Source organism: Sphaeramia orbicularis, chromosome 1 (assembly GCF_902148855.1).
Source record: "Sphaeramia orbicularis chromosome 1, fSphaOr1.1, whole genome shotgun sequence".
Lineage (NCBI taxonomy): Eukaryota > Metazoa > Chordata > Actinopteri > Kurtiformes > Apogonidae > Sphaeramia > Sphaeramia orbicularis.
Genome location: NC_043957.1, coordinates 12,126,579 through 12,141,728, shown reverse-complemented (window position 1 = coordinate 12,141,728; position 15,150 = coordinate 12,126,579). Strand labels below are relative to the sequence as shown.

Here is a 15,150-nt window from a genome sequence, read left to right as displayed (position 1 = left end):
GGGCCACTTTTCCTGCAGTGTGAACATAGCATAATAGGCACACAGCTATGAGTTTACCTGCAACCACCACTGAATATTTACTGTGTAATTTAGGTAAAAGTGCTGCGATATTCTCTCCAGCCAGGTTCAGTTGGCAGTGTGATCTGGTACAATGTGTGAGTGATAGATCTGATCAGTGTAGCCTTAATGTGAGCTTTGAAACGCCTCTTCCAAGTGAAGCTGATCCCATAAATATCAGTTTCTGGAACACTTTGGTTAGATGATGTCTGTATAAACACACGCGCATGTTAACACAGTGTCATGCCAAACAGAGGCCTACCAAAGAACATACAGAAGTAATAATGAACCGCTTTAGACAAGAACACCTAAAAAGAAATACATGACTACAGGCACCCAGACATACTCTACACTCAAATACAGAACAAAACAGGTGCTAATGCATCGTGCTGCTATAATTAAACTGTATGAGTAGTTCTTTTCTGCTGACTAAGCTAAATTAAGTCAATCAATCTGCCTCTTGCTGTGAATAAGCACCAAGCCAACAAACAAAAAGAAAAAAATCTAAATGAACAACAAATTAAACAAAAAATGATCTCACAATAAGAGCAATGTAGTCACCAAAATGTACAAAATTATCAAAATAAAAAAAAAACAAAAACAAAAATGAATATGAAAAGTAAAGTGTGTTATAAAATTACCATTGTGATGTGGCTGAACCATCCACGCTTACATCCATGCTTACTATTACAATGATTTTGAAGTTTTCTGTAATGTATTGTATTGATTACTACGTTGTAATTCAAGTTGTTTACTTTGGGTTTGATAGTTGCTGTAAAACCTGAAATTCTGGAAGTGGAAATCTAGGCTTTTATTTTTCTGAAGTGTTTCGATCATATTCTATATGTTCAATGCCATGTGTATAAATGTGCTGAAGTGGAGCAAACCTTTACTTTATCTTATCTTACCTTACCTTACCTTACAGATACCTACATGATGTAATTAAAATGTATACAAAGTTCCATAGATGACAGTGTTTAGAATAAAGTACACCATGGTGCTTTTGCTGCTTTGAAAGACTCATTCAAACATTGTTAGATTTTGACAGAAGAGTTTCAATTTAACACAGAAGGGTGGCACTTACCTGCAATTGTCTTACAGAGTTTGTGTGTAGAGGTTTAATGCAATAATCCAAATACTGATCAAGTAGCTAGGCCTATGCAATCTGCAAAAATGGTGGGAATTGAGAAGAAGCTGTGGGGCTCGCCTGCTGCTCTCCTGTGTTTTATTATCTGGTTCACATCTGCAGTATTCAATATTAACCACAAGAGAGCAGGCTGCACCCACATCTCCAGGCCAAGCAGTTAACTCATATCATCTGCACTTATTTTTCCAGGTTAAGACAGCACTCAAGTATAGAACAATTTCAAAGTTTATACAAATCATGTGTTTTACAGTGTTTCAACAAGGCCCTCCTTGTCATGCTTAAAAACATGTTCCAAATTAATATTTATACTCATTACTCCAGCTGTGAACTCGAGCCCCCGCTGAATGTTTTTTTTTTCCTGCAGGGGCAGTCATGTCTCATGTTTAGGTCCAGTGGTCGCTATGGTAACCTGTGCACTCTCATGACTAAGCTGTAATTTGAGCTGCCAGTCAGGTAGAGCAGGTAACCACTCTGACATGAATGATTCAGAGAACAGGTGTGTGTAGAGGAGGAAGAGGAGGAGTCAAAGGACCATGAGAAAGAGGGAGAAAAGAGTAAGACAAGAAGAAATATTAAACAGAAGAAAAGGGATGCACAGACTCAAGGAACTTGGACCTTACTGAGTGAAAAAGACTGTGATATAAGTATAAAAATATAAAAGAATCCAACCTGGAGGAGGTGAAGGACAGTCAGGCCATGGAGGCAGAGGTCGATGAGGATGATGGCACGTTCACCAACATCTCTCTGACAGACGATACAGGTAATTACACACTATAGAAATATAGATTTAATTCATATCTTAATATAATCACTTAAGTAGTTAAGTGTTGTGTTTGAGTGTGAATGTAATATCCATAATGAAGTCATAAATTACCAGTGCTTATTACAGACACACACTGTGATCAAAGGAAAGTCTGTAATTTTTTTTATTTTATCCTGACTGAAATGCCTGTTCACATGGTACAACGTTCAAGTGACAGAACAAAGGGCAATGAGGAAACAATTATAATAATGTAGTCACACGGGGAGTGTTGTACTGTGATAGGACTGAGGTGTGGCTCCTGCTGAAGCAACACCACATTGTCTTCTGTGAAGTGCATTTGATAAACATTTATATGTTCACGGCACCAAATAACTGAGGCTTTCTTTTGGTAAGCTGAGTATTTTCAAAATCTAGAAGCTACAGTATGCTACCCTAACACAAGCTTAAACAACCCTGCATTATTAATGCTAAGCGATTTAAATTTTTCTGAGATAATAGTAAGAGATACCTTATATTCTGCTAAAATGCGCAATATGAGCAAGTGTTACTGTATTGAAGATCTTTTTTAGACCTAGAACTATGTTTGTGGCAAATTTCCTCTACATTTAACCTTTCCTAACTGATTTAATGTAATTTTAGCCACTGCATTTTGTATTTTTCTGTGAAAAACAGATATTTTCCTATATGTAATTTACTGTTCATGCAGATGATCGAAAACCTCACAACAACTTCAAAGGGTATTATATCAAAACAGAGTATCTAAAGAAAAAGTGATATAATCAGCAAAATATATCATTAACTGAAAGTAAAGGCAAGTGTCTATAACCAGTTATTTGTCAAACAACATGAGTTTTATTAGAGAATAAAAAGTTCCATAACAAGATGGTGGTTCCATGTTCACTATGGAACCTCTGAAAGTCCAAAAAAGACATATTTGATGCTACTGAAAGGCTGAGAAACTTCATTTCACCTGAATTATGTAATATATTAGTGGTTCAAAATTTATTAAACAGTAGATACTCTTGGTTGGCTGTTGATGGTAAACCAACTTTTCATTGAGTCTTGTCTCCTTGGGCAAAGGACACAAATTCAAGTCAGCCAAATCAAGACAGCTGCAGAGATGTCACTAAATTGCCTGAGCCTGGTCTGATTTATTTTAATAACATCTTCTCTCTGAAAACATTTCTTTTAGATGTAAAACTTCACTGTCAATTCTTGATTTGACTTTTCACAGTCTGCCTCATGTGACTTCCTCAGTCGGCTGAGAGAGCCAGATATGACAGCAGAAAGTGGAAAACCTGCATTGTACCTTGACCTTTATCTCTAAGCTTTTGTCCTAATAGCATTTTCCCCCTTATATTTACTTCTACACTTTAAGTAGTTTTGAAACCAGTACTTTTACACTTTTACTTGAGTAAAAAGCTTGAGTTGGTACTTCAACTTCTACAGAATTTTTTTTAAACCCTAGTATCTACACTTCTATACGATGAATGTAATGAATGTGAATACTTTTGACACCTCTGTATAGGACTAATTGCACAAAACCTTTTCATTGCAACTCTCCTCAGGCTTGTGTTTAGTTATTTGCATATCAACATACAGCATATGGACGAAAACATTGGGACACATTGCATCTTGTAGGAATTTGCATTCCTGTTAATCTGAAATGTTACAATGGTAAAAATGTTTGTGTGAGATGTTGTAAATATTTGCCACCATAAATGTCAAATTATGATCTCTTTTGAATGAAAAGGCTGATTTTTCATCATGAATGAGAGTTGAAGAACCCAGACAGTTACTTGTGGATGAAAATGATTATGCATTTGTCAGAACATAACAAATATTTCTGAAATGTAGAGGTGGAGTATTGAAAACAGTTATAATGGGAAAAAAAAAATAATTGTGTCATAACTGAGTTAAAACAAACTATGAGGCAATGAAATTACAAAACTAAAGAACCATGGTTATTACATGATATTTATACAACTGACAAAATTATATCACGACATTTGAAATGAATGGTTTGTAAATGTTAGCAATGACCCATCTGAATGAGTCAGTGTGCGTGCGTGTGTATAAATTACATAATGCTTACTGAAGTACAGTAAACATTATGTAATTTACCTCAGAGACAAATACTGTACTTTTTACTCCAGTATGTTTGTCTGACAAGCTTTATTTACAATTAGATATTCTCTTCATGTATATTATGAATCCAAAACATTGCATACTGTGGAATAGTAAAATGATGATGAGGAAAATTGAAAGTATGCTTAGAATGTATAAATTTTATGGAGTGGAGTATTTTCTGGGTGGCATTATGTACACTGTTGCCTGTAAAGTTGTAATTGTGTTTCAGACACATTCCTATTTTAATCTTACTGATTCTTTTATTCTTATTTATTTTTATTATTTATACATATCAGTAATCACCTTTGGCCAGGTGCAATGATTATACTGGAGTCCCAGTTACACTTTATGTACCAAAAACAAATCACATTGTCACAATCATTTCAGAAGATGTACAGTTATTACAAATATTTTATTCCAACTTTGCGAGCATCAATCAATCAATCAATCAATCAAATTGTGTTAATATAGGGCCACATCATAACAAAATTTATCTCATGACACTTTACATTTGGAGCTGGTCTTAAGCATACTCTTAAGCCAATTCACAGACACCCAACAGAATCCTCCAGGAGCACACACTTGGTGACAGTGGCAAGGAAAAACTTCTTTTTAAAAGGCAGAAGCTTGGAACAGACCCCAGCTCTTGGATGGTCGTCTGCCTTGGCCAGTTGGGGTTAAAGAGGGGTAGAGGAAGAGAAAGAGCGAGAGAGGTTGGGGGAGGGGGTGGAAGGGAAGAAATAAGGGAAGACACATGGATGCACTGCAAAGTGAACTAGACATGAGCACATTTCCTGAAGGCAATGTAATCCATGTGTGTGTGTTCTTGCCGGATTTGCGATGTAAACACAAGAAGTGGTACCAAAGAAGGACTGTGTATAAATAAATTACTGCATATATTTTGATTAAAGTTATGTTGCTCCACATTGCATTTGTATGTACAAGTTATTTATTACAAAAAACATTTGCTATAAGGGTGCAACAGCACAACAGGAAAGAGAAAAAAATATGGATCAACTGGATTATTAACACTGTTTTAACAAATGTTTATTGACGCTGTTTTACAATTCACATAAGATAAATAGCAGAAGTTGTAATTTGCATGAAACATTTTTAAAAGGTTTATGCAATGTTCCAACCGGGACCTTTCTGTGTAGAGTTTGCATGTTCTTCCCATGTTTGCGTGGGCTCTTTCTGGGTACTCTGGCTTCCTCCTACCATCCAAAGACATGCACTGATAGGTTCATTTGCCAACCTAAAATTGCCTATAGGTGTGAATGTAAGTGTGATTGGTTGTTTGTCTCTATATGGCAGCTCTGCGATGAACTGGTGACTTGTTAGGGTGTGCCATGCTTTCAGCGGGTAGATAGGCTCCAGCATCCCCCGTGACCTTAGTGAGGATAAAGCAACATGGCAGGTGCACCCAATAACCACTAATGACCTGTGGACAAGATCCAACCAAGAAAGAAACCAACTGTGGTATCTGTCTGGAACAAATGACTATGAAAAGATGTGAAGATGTGAATTCACAAAATCCTTGAAAGAATATTCAATAGTGTCAATGTGTACAGTGAAAAAGGGTTCCTATCTCTTGACCACCCCTCTATGTGGAAAAAAAAGAATTGAGGAAGCAGTGATTGTGGGAACATGGAATTTTGTCAAACATGTTAGTAGCTGAAATTAACATGAGAGTGAATGGAATGAAAAATAAGCACATTGTGCGCTTAGAGGCCTGTAGATTGAAACAGTAAGTTTTAAGATTAACATGGGAATTAACCTTTGAAAGAAACAAGTTTTTCCAACATTTGATGTATAAATTGTTGCTGAATTCCCAGAAATGTGAAAGCAGTAATGAGTTGTTTGTAGACTTTCAAAAAACCTGTCTTAACTCTAAGAGGTAGATCGCCAGAGGGATCCAGCCAATCAACTGTCAGCATTCTGTTCCCAGTGTGTATGTGGTTTGGTTATTTGCAATGTGTGTGAAAACCGTACATGATATCGGTACCAGAAGTCACATATATATTCTTCTTCTGCTATTCACTTTTACCTCTGCCAAGGAGGTTATGTTTTTGCCGGCGTTGGTCTGTCTGTCCGTGGTGCAAGATAACTCCAAAAAGTTATGGATGGATTTGGATGAAAATTTTAGGAAATGTTTATAAGGAACAAATGATTAAATTTTGGTGGTGACGGCGGGGGGGTGGGGTGGCACTGATCTGCCTTGGTGGAGGTCTGTGCTCTCTGAGTGCTTCTCTAGTTTTGTATGTGATTGTAGGTTTAATCATGTTGGAATGGTAGCAGTTTGAAAATGCCCCAAGTACTGACTGTGGACATACTACTACTGCACCTGTTAGTACCAACAATGGAAAATTCTACCTTACCAGTAACTATATGATACACACTATCACAACTATATGGATAAATGAATAATAATGATAGGGGCAGGAGAGAATCAGGAGCACAGCAGCAGGTCCAGAGATGATCCAGGGAAAACCTGTGAGGACATAAAGCACAGAGACTCCAGGGAAGAAGTCAAGTCAGTAACATGTATTTGTTCAGGCGTGAATAGGGAAGAAGAGGAGGAAAAGAGAGGAGGTCAGACAGGAATCCTTCATTTAAATCCTTTATATGATTTCAGTCCAAAATAAATTCCCCCTAAGTAATCTGTTTTGACATTTTCAGCTCCTTTTGTAAGTAAGACCCAGCCAGCATGTCCATGTGGGCCCAGAAGGGTTACATTTGGGCTGCATATAAGGGTCTCATTTGGTTTGTCTGCAGTTTGCATGGTGGCCCCACATGTGTTTGCCAATATCAGAATCAGAGATCTGAATATATCATATTATTTATTCTTCACACTATTTGTCCCATGATATTTATCTTTCATATCATTTGCATTACTTCTCATGCTATTTGCAAGACTTAAATTCTATGTTTTACAAATTTGTTAGTTTGCAATACTTTTTTTATTTTTTAATGTAAATAACTGTGCCTTTACTGATATTTGTTGTTGTTTTACTGATATTTGTTGTCTGTCTGTAAATTCTTGCACTGAACCTGAGAGCCTCAATTTTGTTGTACTTGGTACAATGACAGTAAAGAGATTCTGATTTTGATTCTGATATGGGCAAACACGTGAGGGCCACCATGGAAACTGCAGACAAACCCACATGGGACCCTTATATGCAGCCCAGTTGTAACCCTTCTGGGGCACACAAGGACATGCTGGCTGGGGAGTGTTGCAGAAATTAGACTTCCTGTCTTGTGAATAAAAATAGGACCAATAGCCCTGTAGCTTACCGGCCAAATTAAAAGCTTAGGGAAATGTATCCAGATGCCATTTATTATCACCCAGTTATTTGTATTCATTATATTACAGAAATAGCCCATGTTTTGGTCATATTCCAATCAGATCTGTAAAAAATTCAAATTCCAACTTGATATCATTGATACTTACTGATTTATTGTATCAATCAACTTCCTATCTCTTATAATGGGAACATTTTTCAAAGTGGCACCAAATCCAGAATCAGATCCGGATGGAAATAATTTCAATACATTGTGCTGACATCATCATAAAGAAGCTGTATACCAAGTTTGAAGTCAATCAGAACTGTAGTTTCGGAGAAGAAGACGATTGAAATTTTTTCCCTATAAGAGCCATGTAAAATTTCTGTAAGTTCCCGGATCCGAAGATCAGCATGTGGCCATTATGTTTTGGTCATCTCCCCATCAGGGCTGGACTGTAGAAATTTCAACTGGATATCATTCATATTTACTGAGTTATTGCATTGATCCACTTCCTATCTCCTATGATGGGGAAATTTTTCAAAGTGGCACCAAATCCAGAATCAGATCCGGATCGAAATAATTTCACTAACTTTTGTTGACATTATCATAAAAGTTGTATACCGAGTTTGAAGTCAATCGAAATTGTAGTTTAGGAGAAGAAGATGATTGAAATTTTTGTAACGGACGACAGACGACAACGACAGACAGACGATGACGACAGACACCGCATGACGACAATAGCTTACGGCCTGTTGGCCGGTAAGCTAATAAAAATAGGGCTTTCCCTGAAGAAAACCCAAATGAAGATTAAGTTTCAACGCCAACAGTTTTAATCATGGTAGTAGGGCAGCAGTTTCTACTGCTATTGTGTATGAACCCCTCAGATTGAGCACAGATGCAACAAAGAGAGTCTTGAGAATACCTCACGTGTAGCCTATATACATTTATAGGCGTCCACACCAGCCTCCAACCACTTAATGCAGGCATAGAGACAGATGGACAGTCAGAGAACTCCATGCACTAAACAAACACACCCCAAAAGGCTGTGGTGTGGATGACGCAGCTGGTCAGGGCGTCACTGCCAACTGCTGCTCTGCCTGTGGGCATGCGTGTGTAATATACTGTCAAGGAGATAACTGCAAAGCCTGAGGATAGGTCGCATTGTAGTGGTTGGTGGTTTGTAGGCAGTGGTAGCGCCCCCTGTTGGCCTACACCATCACGTCCGAGGTCGTGATGACGGTGTAGTCAGATACAGAAGTACAGGTAGAATCATCCTCATCCTCTTATCTAAGAGCCTGCGTGCCTGTTGCATCCGGACATTCCGGTAAAGGAGAAGAGAGTTTCTGCATTGGGTGAGATCAAAAGGCGACCTGTGCTGCTTGTTTTGTCGTTTGGTATAGCTTTAAAATACAAGACAGTGATTTATTTCAAGCCCATCTGAAGCTAATGCTAGCTGCAGCCATTTAGGGTTAGCTTGTAGCAGTATTGCACCGAAAGAGATCATAAATTATTATTTATCTAGGTTACTATAAGGTCCGTGGTCATTATTATATTTTGGGTGTTTCTTTTTGCGTATACATTAGCCTTTTGATTTAGCATTGACGTTGCCATCGTAGGTTACGTGATAGTCATGGTGTAAATAACCAGAAGCTAGATGGCTAACATAGCTAACACTAACAGTAGTGCGTCAATATTCGGACACGCCATTGTAATATGTTTCATATTATTGTGCGTATTTTTTTTAATGAAAAGTTCACCTTTGTACAGACAAGCCATTAACACTCTCGTAAAGACACGCACGCTGTTTTAGGGTTGTGGGACTGAGTGGCCCAAGCTTTACGGATAACTAATATACTTAGGTCGCGTTAGTGTTTCGCTATTATTGTGCTAGCTGCTATTAGGACTGAGCCTTAATGGAAGCTTGACGGTAACCGAAGACTCTAAAATGTCTACGAGGACGGCTATGAAAGGACCCTTCATACCTTTGGATGTTAAGTTTCTATGGTATTTTGAAACTGAGCAATCGATGCTTCGTGAGGGTCGTTAGTAAATGGCTTTGGTGACAGGAATCACCGGACTGTTTGACGGAAAATGGACAGACACCAGCGGTCACCATCAGCAAATCACCAGTCCACAGTGTGGGTGCGGTGTCCCATCCCTCCCAGACTTTGACAGAGATGACCCGCCTCCCCACTCCCAAGATGCCTTAATACATCTTCCAGTCATGCATAACAGCAGTTAAAAGAGTCTAGCTTCGACGCAACAGAACAGCAACATCTAGCCTCCTAATATCATACCAGTGTTGTTACCTCCGCCAAGGAGGTTATGTTTTTGTCGGCGTTGGTTTGTCTGTTTGTGTGCAGATATCTCAAAAAGTTATGGACGGATTTGGAGTGAAAATTTCAGAAATGTTGATACTGGCACAAGGAAACAAATGATTAAATTTTGGTGGTGATCGGGGGTGGGGGCACGGGGGCCCACTGATCTGCCTTGGCGGAGGTCTGCGCTCTCCGAGTGCTTCTAGTTATTTTATGCAGCAGTCAAAGACAGCTATCTTTACTGAAGTAAAAGTACAAATAGCTCACAGAGAATATACGGATAAGTAAAAGTCGTACATTCAAGACATTGTAAGTAAAAGCAGTCTGCAAAATGCACTTCTGAAAAGCAAGCATTTCTCCATCAGTGTTCTTCTTTAGTGGGTTTTCATTTTAGCTTTGGATATGCTATCCTGTGTGGTAACTTTTGTACATCGATATGGTAATAATACAAATGATACTTTTTAAAATTTGTGATACAATGATGTGACATCCTGTGTGTGTGTGTGTATGTATGTATGTATGTATGTATGCATCTATCTATCTATCTATCTATCTATCTATCTATCTATCTATCTATCTATCTATCTATCTATCTATCTATCTGTGTGTGTGTGCATGCATGTGTGTTTTATTGAAAAAGTTCACATTTTCTTACATTTCCTCACATTACTTACTGCTTGCAGTAACTTTTAGCTTCGCTGTGCAAAAATTCTATAGTTTCCAATCAGCATATTGTAAGTTATGGTATGGTCTGAGAGTACAGGAGACTTCGGCATCTACTTCTTTCCTGTGTTTTCACGCTGTTGAAAATCTACTTATATCACACACAGATTTTCTGTAAGCATAGGCTAAGTCAGATGGCTGGATTAGATACAGTCAGAAGTGAACTGGCCATGATTCTGCTGCTCTGCTCTGTGTCTCAACACTGTATCTTGGAAAAGTAACCTCACTTGCAGGAGACAGCATGAGACCATGTAAGGTCGTCTGTATTTATATTTAATCTTTTAATTTTGATTGCGAGGAAGTGTGTCTATTTTCCAATTTTGAAGTTTTCCCCACTGATTTGGCTCCTGCAGCTTTTAGTCTATAAGTATACAAACGTAAATGCATATTTGTAGTCACATTACCCTCCAGAAACCTAGGGAAAGCTGAGGCGTCATATTTAATAACATCATCACGTTTGTAGCATCTCTGTCCTGTGAAAACCACATCTTGTCTTTTCATGAAGTCCAAGAAACAGACCTGTTTTGTGATGATGCATTTCCCACCAAAACCAAGAAGAGTTTTAAACTTTTTTTTTTTTTTCTCAACCCATAAAGGAATGTAATACTTTGTTTTGTCACAAACATTCCCATTCAGCTTATCTGAAGATATGTGATTTTTACTGATGATGAGGATGAAAAACTGTAATTCAGAAAAATAATAGTAACTGAAGCGGACAGACTAATGTAGTAAAAAGTCTAGCCTCATATTTGACCTGTGAAATGTAGTGGAGTAGGTGAGTCACATAAAATGGAAAGGCACAGGGAAAATATCTGGGTTACATTCTTTTAGTGAAGTCTGCACAGAGGCCTGTTGTCAGCTGTCCGAGGCTCACAATGTGGCTCTTCTCTTTCAGGGGACAGTGGATCTGCAGCCCTGTATACTAAACAGGAGGACGAGCTCTTCATCATGAACTGTGACATAGATGGTACAACTTATTATACTAAACAGTGTATGAGAGGGCTGCAGAAAGTTTGTTTTTGGCACCTTCACCTCAGTGTGTGTCTTGTGTTTCAGGAGACATGGAGAACCAGGTGGAAATGGAGGAAAAAACTAGATTAATAAATCAGGTCTTGGAGCTGCAACACACACTTGAAGGTAATAAAGTGACATTCTGAGATATTACAGTACATCTACATTTTGCATATTTACAGCATTTGGGAATAGATTATCTGCTTTCACTGGTTATCATCATCATATCTATTTTTAATGTGTATTTTTATGTTTTTCTAACCAGTAAAATCAGCAGATGTTCTTGTTTGTTCTGAGGTACTTCTGATCTGCCTCTCTTTCTGGAACAGTGTTTGACTGCATAATAGCTGTCAATGCTGAGATGACAAAAGTACATTTTCTTTGACCTGACTGCCAGCTTTGACTTATTTAACAGGTGTAACATAAACTAATTTATTCTCAAGGTTGACATTTTTGTTGCATCTTCAGATAATGATTATTGTCTTCTTGATTGATAATAGCTTTTACTGGGTCTACAATAATGTCAATGAGGGCTTTTACAATGCTGACTTAACAATTATCATCACACAAAAAAATGGAAATTGCTAGTATTTTCTTTCTGTTAACTGTTAATAGATTATCTACTCTAGCCAAAAAAAGTCAGAAGTAAAGAAGTAATTTGGGCATATATGATGAAACGTAAATCTAGTCTGGCTCCATGGAAGAATTCTGCTAGAGCATGGGTGAATATTTCTAATATGCAATGTCAGGATTGTTCCTAGCAATATCTATGTGCCATCACTTTGATATGTCAATGAACAACAACTTCTAAGTTGCTTGAAAATGTCAGCTTTTGACCAAGTTGGGTGTCTTTGTATGTGTTCTTTTCTTCAGAAGGAATTTAGCCATTTCAATTCCACAGGGTATTTCCTCATACGTCCGCTTTCCACCAAACATCTTCAATCCTGACACTGTGTTGTAAATGTACTGTTGCAGCCTCTTCCGTCCAAGAACAAACCAAACAATTCAGACCGCTGTTACCCCAATTCCAGAATGAAAGTGGAGGTTTAGACCTAGCACTGTCACAGAGCTAATCCAACTGTGGAGATAGACCTTGATACGCTAGACTACCAAATATATGTACAAAGCTCTTAATGGAAATATTGGACAATGGTACAGCATTCAAAATAAATTTATATCACTAGTTCTGCTTTGCATGGCACAAGCATGGACAACAACAAAATGATGTCTTTTTAAAAAGAGTGGCAGTCAAATATGTTATCTCTTACTTTCACTGTTTTTATATTGGTGAATGAAACGTATATCATCACTATGTCAAAACAATTCGATAGGTCAAAGGACTGAAGAGTTGGCAATGGAAAATATCGAATAATGATGACCGGTCTCAAACATCTTCTATTCATGTGTTGCTTCCAGTGGCCATGTTCAGTCCTTGAGTGATGTCTGAGAAAATACTATTCTGTATTTTTGTATTCTTTCTATTTTCTTAAATCTACTATTACTTTTCCTGGCAGATCTATCAGCACGAGTGGATGCGGTCAAGAGGAGAACCTGAAGTTAAAGTCCGAAAATCAGGTCCTTGGCCAGTACATTGAGAACCTCATGTCGGCCTCCAGTGTCTTCCAGACCACTGACACTAAAGGCAAACGGAAGTGAGCTAACCGTCTGACGAAACCCCCGCATTCTGGGCCAGCGGCCACAGCCACATGGTTGGAGAGGCAGCTGTTTGTCTCAGCAGACCTGGTGTTTCTGTAAATCATTTGAGCTCACCTGTCTGAGTCAACATGAACAACTTATCATCACTTAACCAGACTTCTTCTCAACCCAGTTGAATCCAGAAATATCAGCTTAATCTATATATTGTGGTCTAGGTCTGTTTTGCAGCAGCTTCCTCTCCACTCTAACAGAGCAGGTACACCTCACCTTAACCACACAGATACAATCAGAAAAACCATAATATGCATAAAGTCCTTAGGGGTCTTTTTTTACATCAGGTTTTGTCTTAATCCTGTGTCAAAATAGGATCTTGAAAATAAATCTTAGTGTTATCAGGTTTTCTGTGGTTTCCCAAAGTTTCCTCTGAATCCCAACCATGTAAGTGAGCGAAAAACAAACTATTTAACCATGGATCTTCTGTTTAACACTGGGTTATTGTTTTATTTATTTTGTAAAGTATTTTGTATGTGAGCAGGGCCTGAGTTTTGTAGTTCTGGGTGTCATCATGTGTTCCTTTTCTTCAAAACTGGCAAACTGGACAGTATTACTGGAAACTAAAAATGTGCTGCAATCGCATGCATGAGCAGTGTACTCGTGTTTTTTTTTTGTTTTTTTTTTCTTTTAGTTTGATATGTTTGTATATTGTCAAATCTAATGAACTAGATTTTCGAACCATGAACGGACTGACAAGTCCTTTTTATTTGAAAGTGAACACAGGCAGGAGTTTTACAAACAATATACTGTATGTAAAAAGCACAGAAACTAAGTTTGTGCATAAAATTGTACATTTAATGTGATTGTTTAATTTTAAGTAACTGATTTTACACTTACATGACACCTGGCACAAGCTTTTCTTGATATTTTCCACCATTTCAATGTTTCATCTAATACATCATCTGACCTAAAACCAGAGGAATTGGTAGAGGTTAATGTGGTAGATGGGAAATGTATAATCCTCATTGTTGCAGACAGTTATATAGTGTGGGGGTGGGGGTACAGATCAGGCCAAATGACATGAGGAAGATGAGGAGGATGAGGTGGTGAGACAAAGAGAAGATGAAAAAGTAGAAAGAGCTGTTTTTCCATCTGTCCTGGGAGAGCAAAAGCATCAAGAGGTCTTGAGTGTTATTGATCAGCTGTGCCTGTTGGAGTGGTGGAGATGATGGTAAAATGATGATGGGAGAAGGGAGCAGGGCGTTTCCTGTCCTCCACCATCAGAGCAGGATGCGAAAAAGGGAAATCATGTGATGTAACTAATCTAAATGAGAACTTTTTTTCCCTTTTGAACTGATGTGTAGGTAAAGTCACTCATGTTCAGACTGGGGGCTCTAAACGTCACTGTATATTCTGTAATTTATTGATGTTATTTTGATATTTTTAACAGCTGTACAGTAGTAACTACTGTTTTTTTGTTCATTATGGCATGCTGAATGTGCCCTACCAACCGTTTTGTGTGTAGAATCTTTGCCTTTAACCATTTTTGTTTGAATAAAAACCTAAGATTATTCTGTGATGTGCTTTTTTTGTAATCTACACACCAGGTAGTATTATAGTTTACAAGTTTGTTTTTTTTTTACTTAGTCTTTCAGCTTGGATTTAGTCTTAGTTTTAATGAATGTTAAAATAGTTCTTTGCTTAATTTTGAACTGACTTGTTTTCATTTAACTTTTATTTAGTTTTAGTGCTTATTTACTTGTTCAAGTATTATTGCTTCTGCCACTGAAATTGATATGTTTACCAGCTTTGTCTGGTAAACAATGAATTTTACATCATGAATTTTCTCTGATGTTCCGGATGTCACAAGTACAGATGATTACATTTTGACATTCTCTATCAATGGTCATGCCTGGGAACAACTCATAAATTTTCATTTTGTTACTGTAGGATACAGTATAAATATCACAAATATAAAACAGCAAAGTAGAAAATGAAGTGACATAAATGGAAGTAAATACTTCAGTAAATATAACTTAATTTATAATCTGCATTTTAGGATATTT

At 37.6% G+C, this 15,150-nt stretch overlaps 1 protein-coding gene across 1 annotated transcript; it reads left to right on the top strand.

Annotated features, from left to right (window-relative positions):
* Nucleotides 1-1,745: 1,745 nt before the first annotated feature.
* On the top strand, nucleotides 1,746-14,655 carry LOC115430401 (short coiled-coil protein B-like). Its single transcript, XM_030150430.1, is given in 5 exon segments — nucleotides 1,746-1,964; nucleotides 11,319-11,390; nucleotides 11,480-11,560; nucleotides 12,949-12,972; nucleotides 12,975-14,655. Coding segments are annotated over 5 exon segments (357 nt in total). The 5' UTR covers nucleotides 1,746-1,900; the 3' UTR covers nucleotides 13,091-14,655.
* The last annotated feature ends 495 nt before the right edge of the window (nucleotides 14,656-15,150 follow it).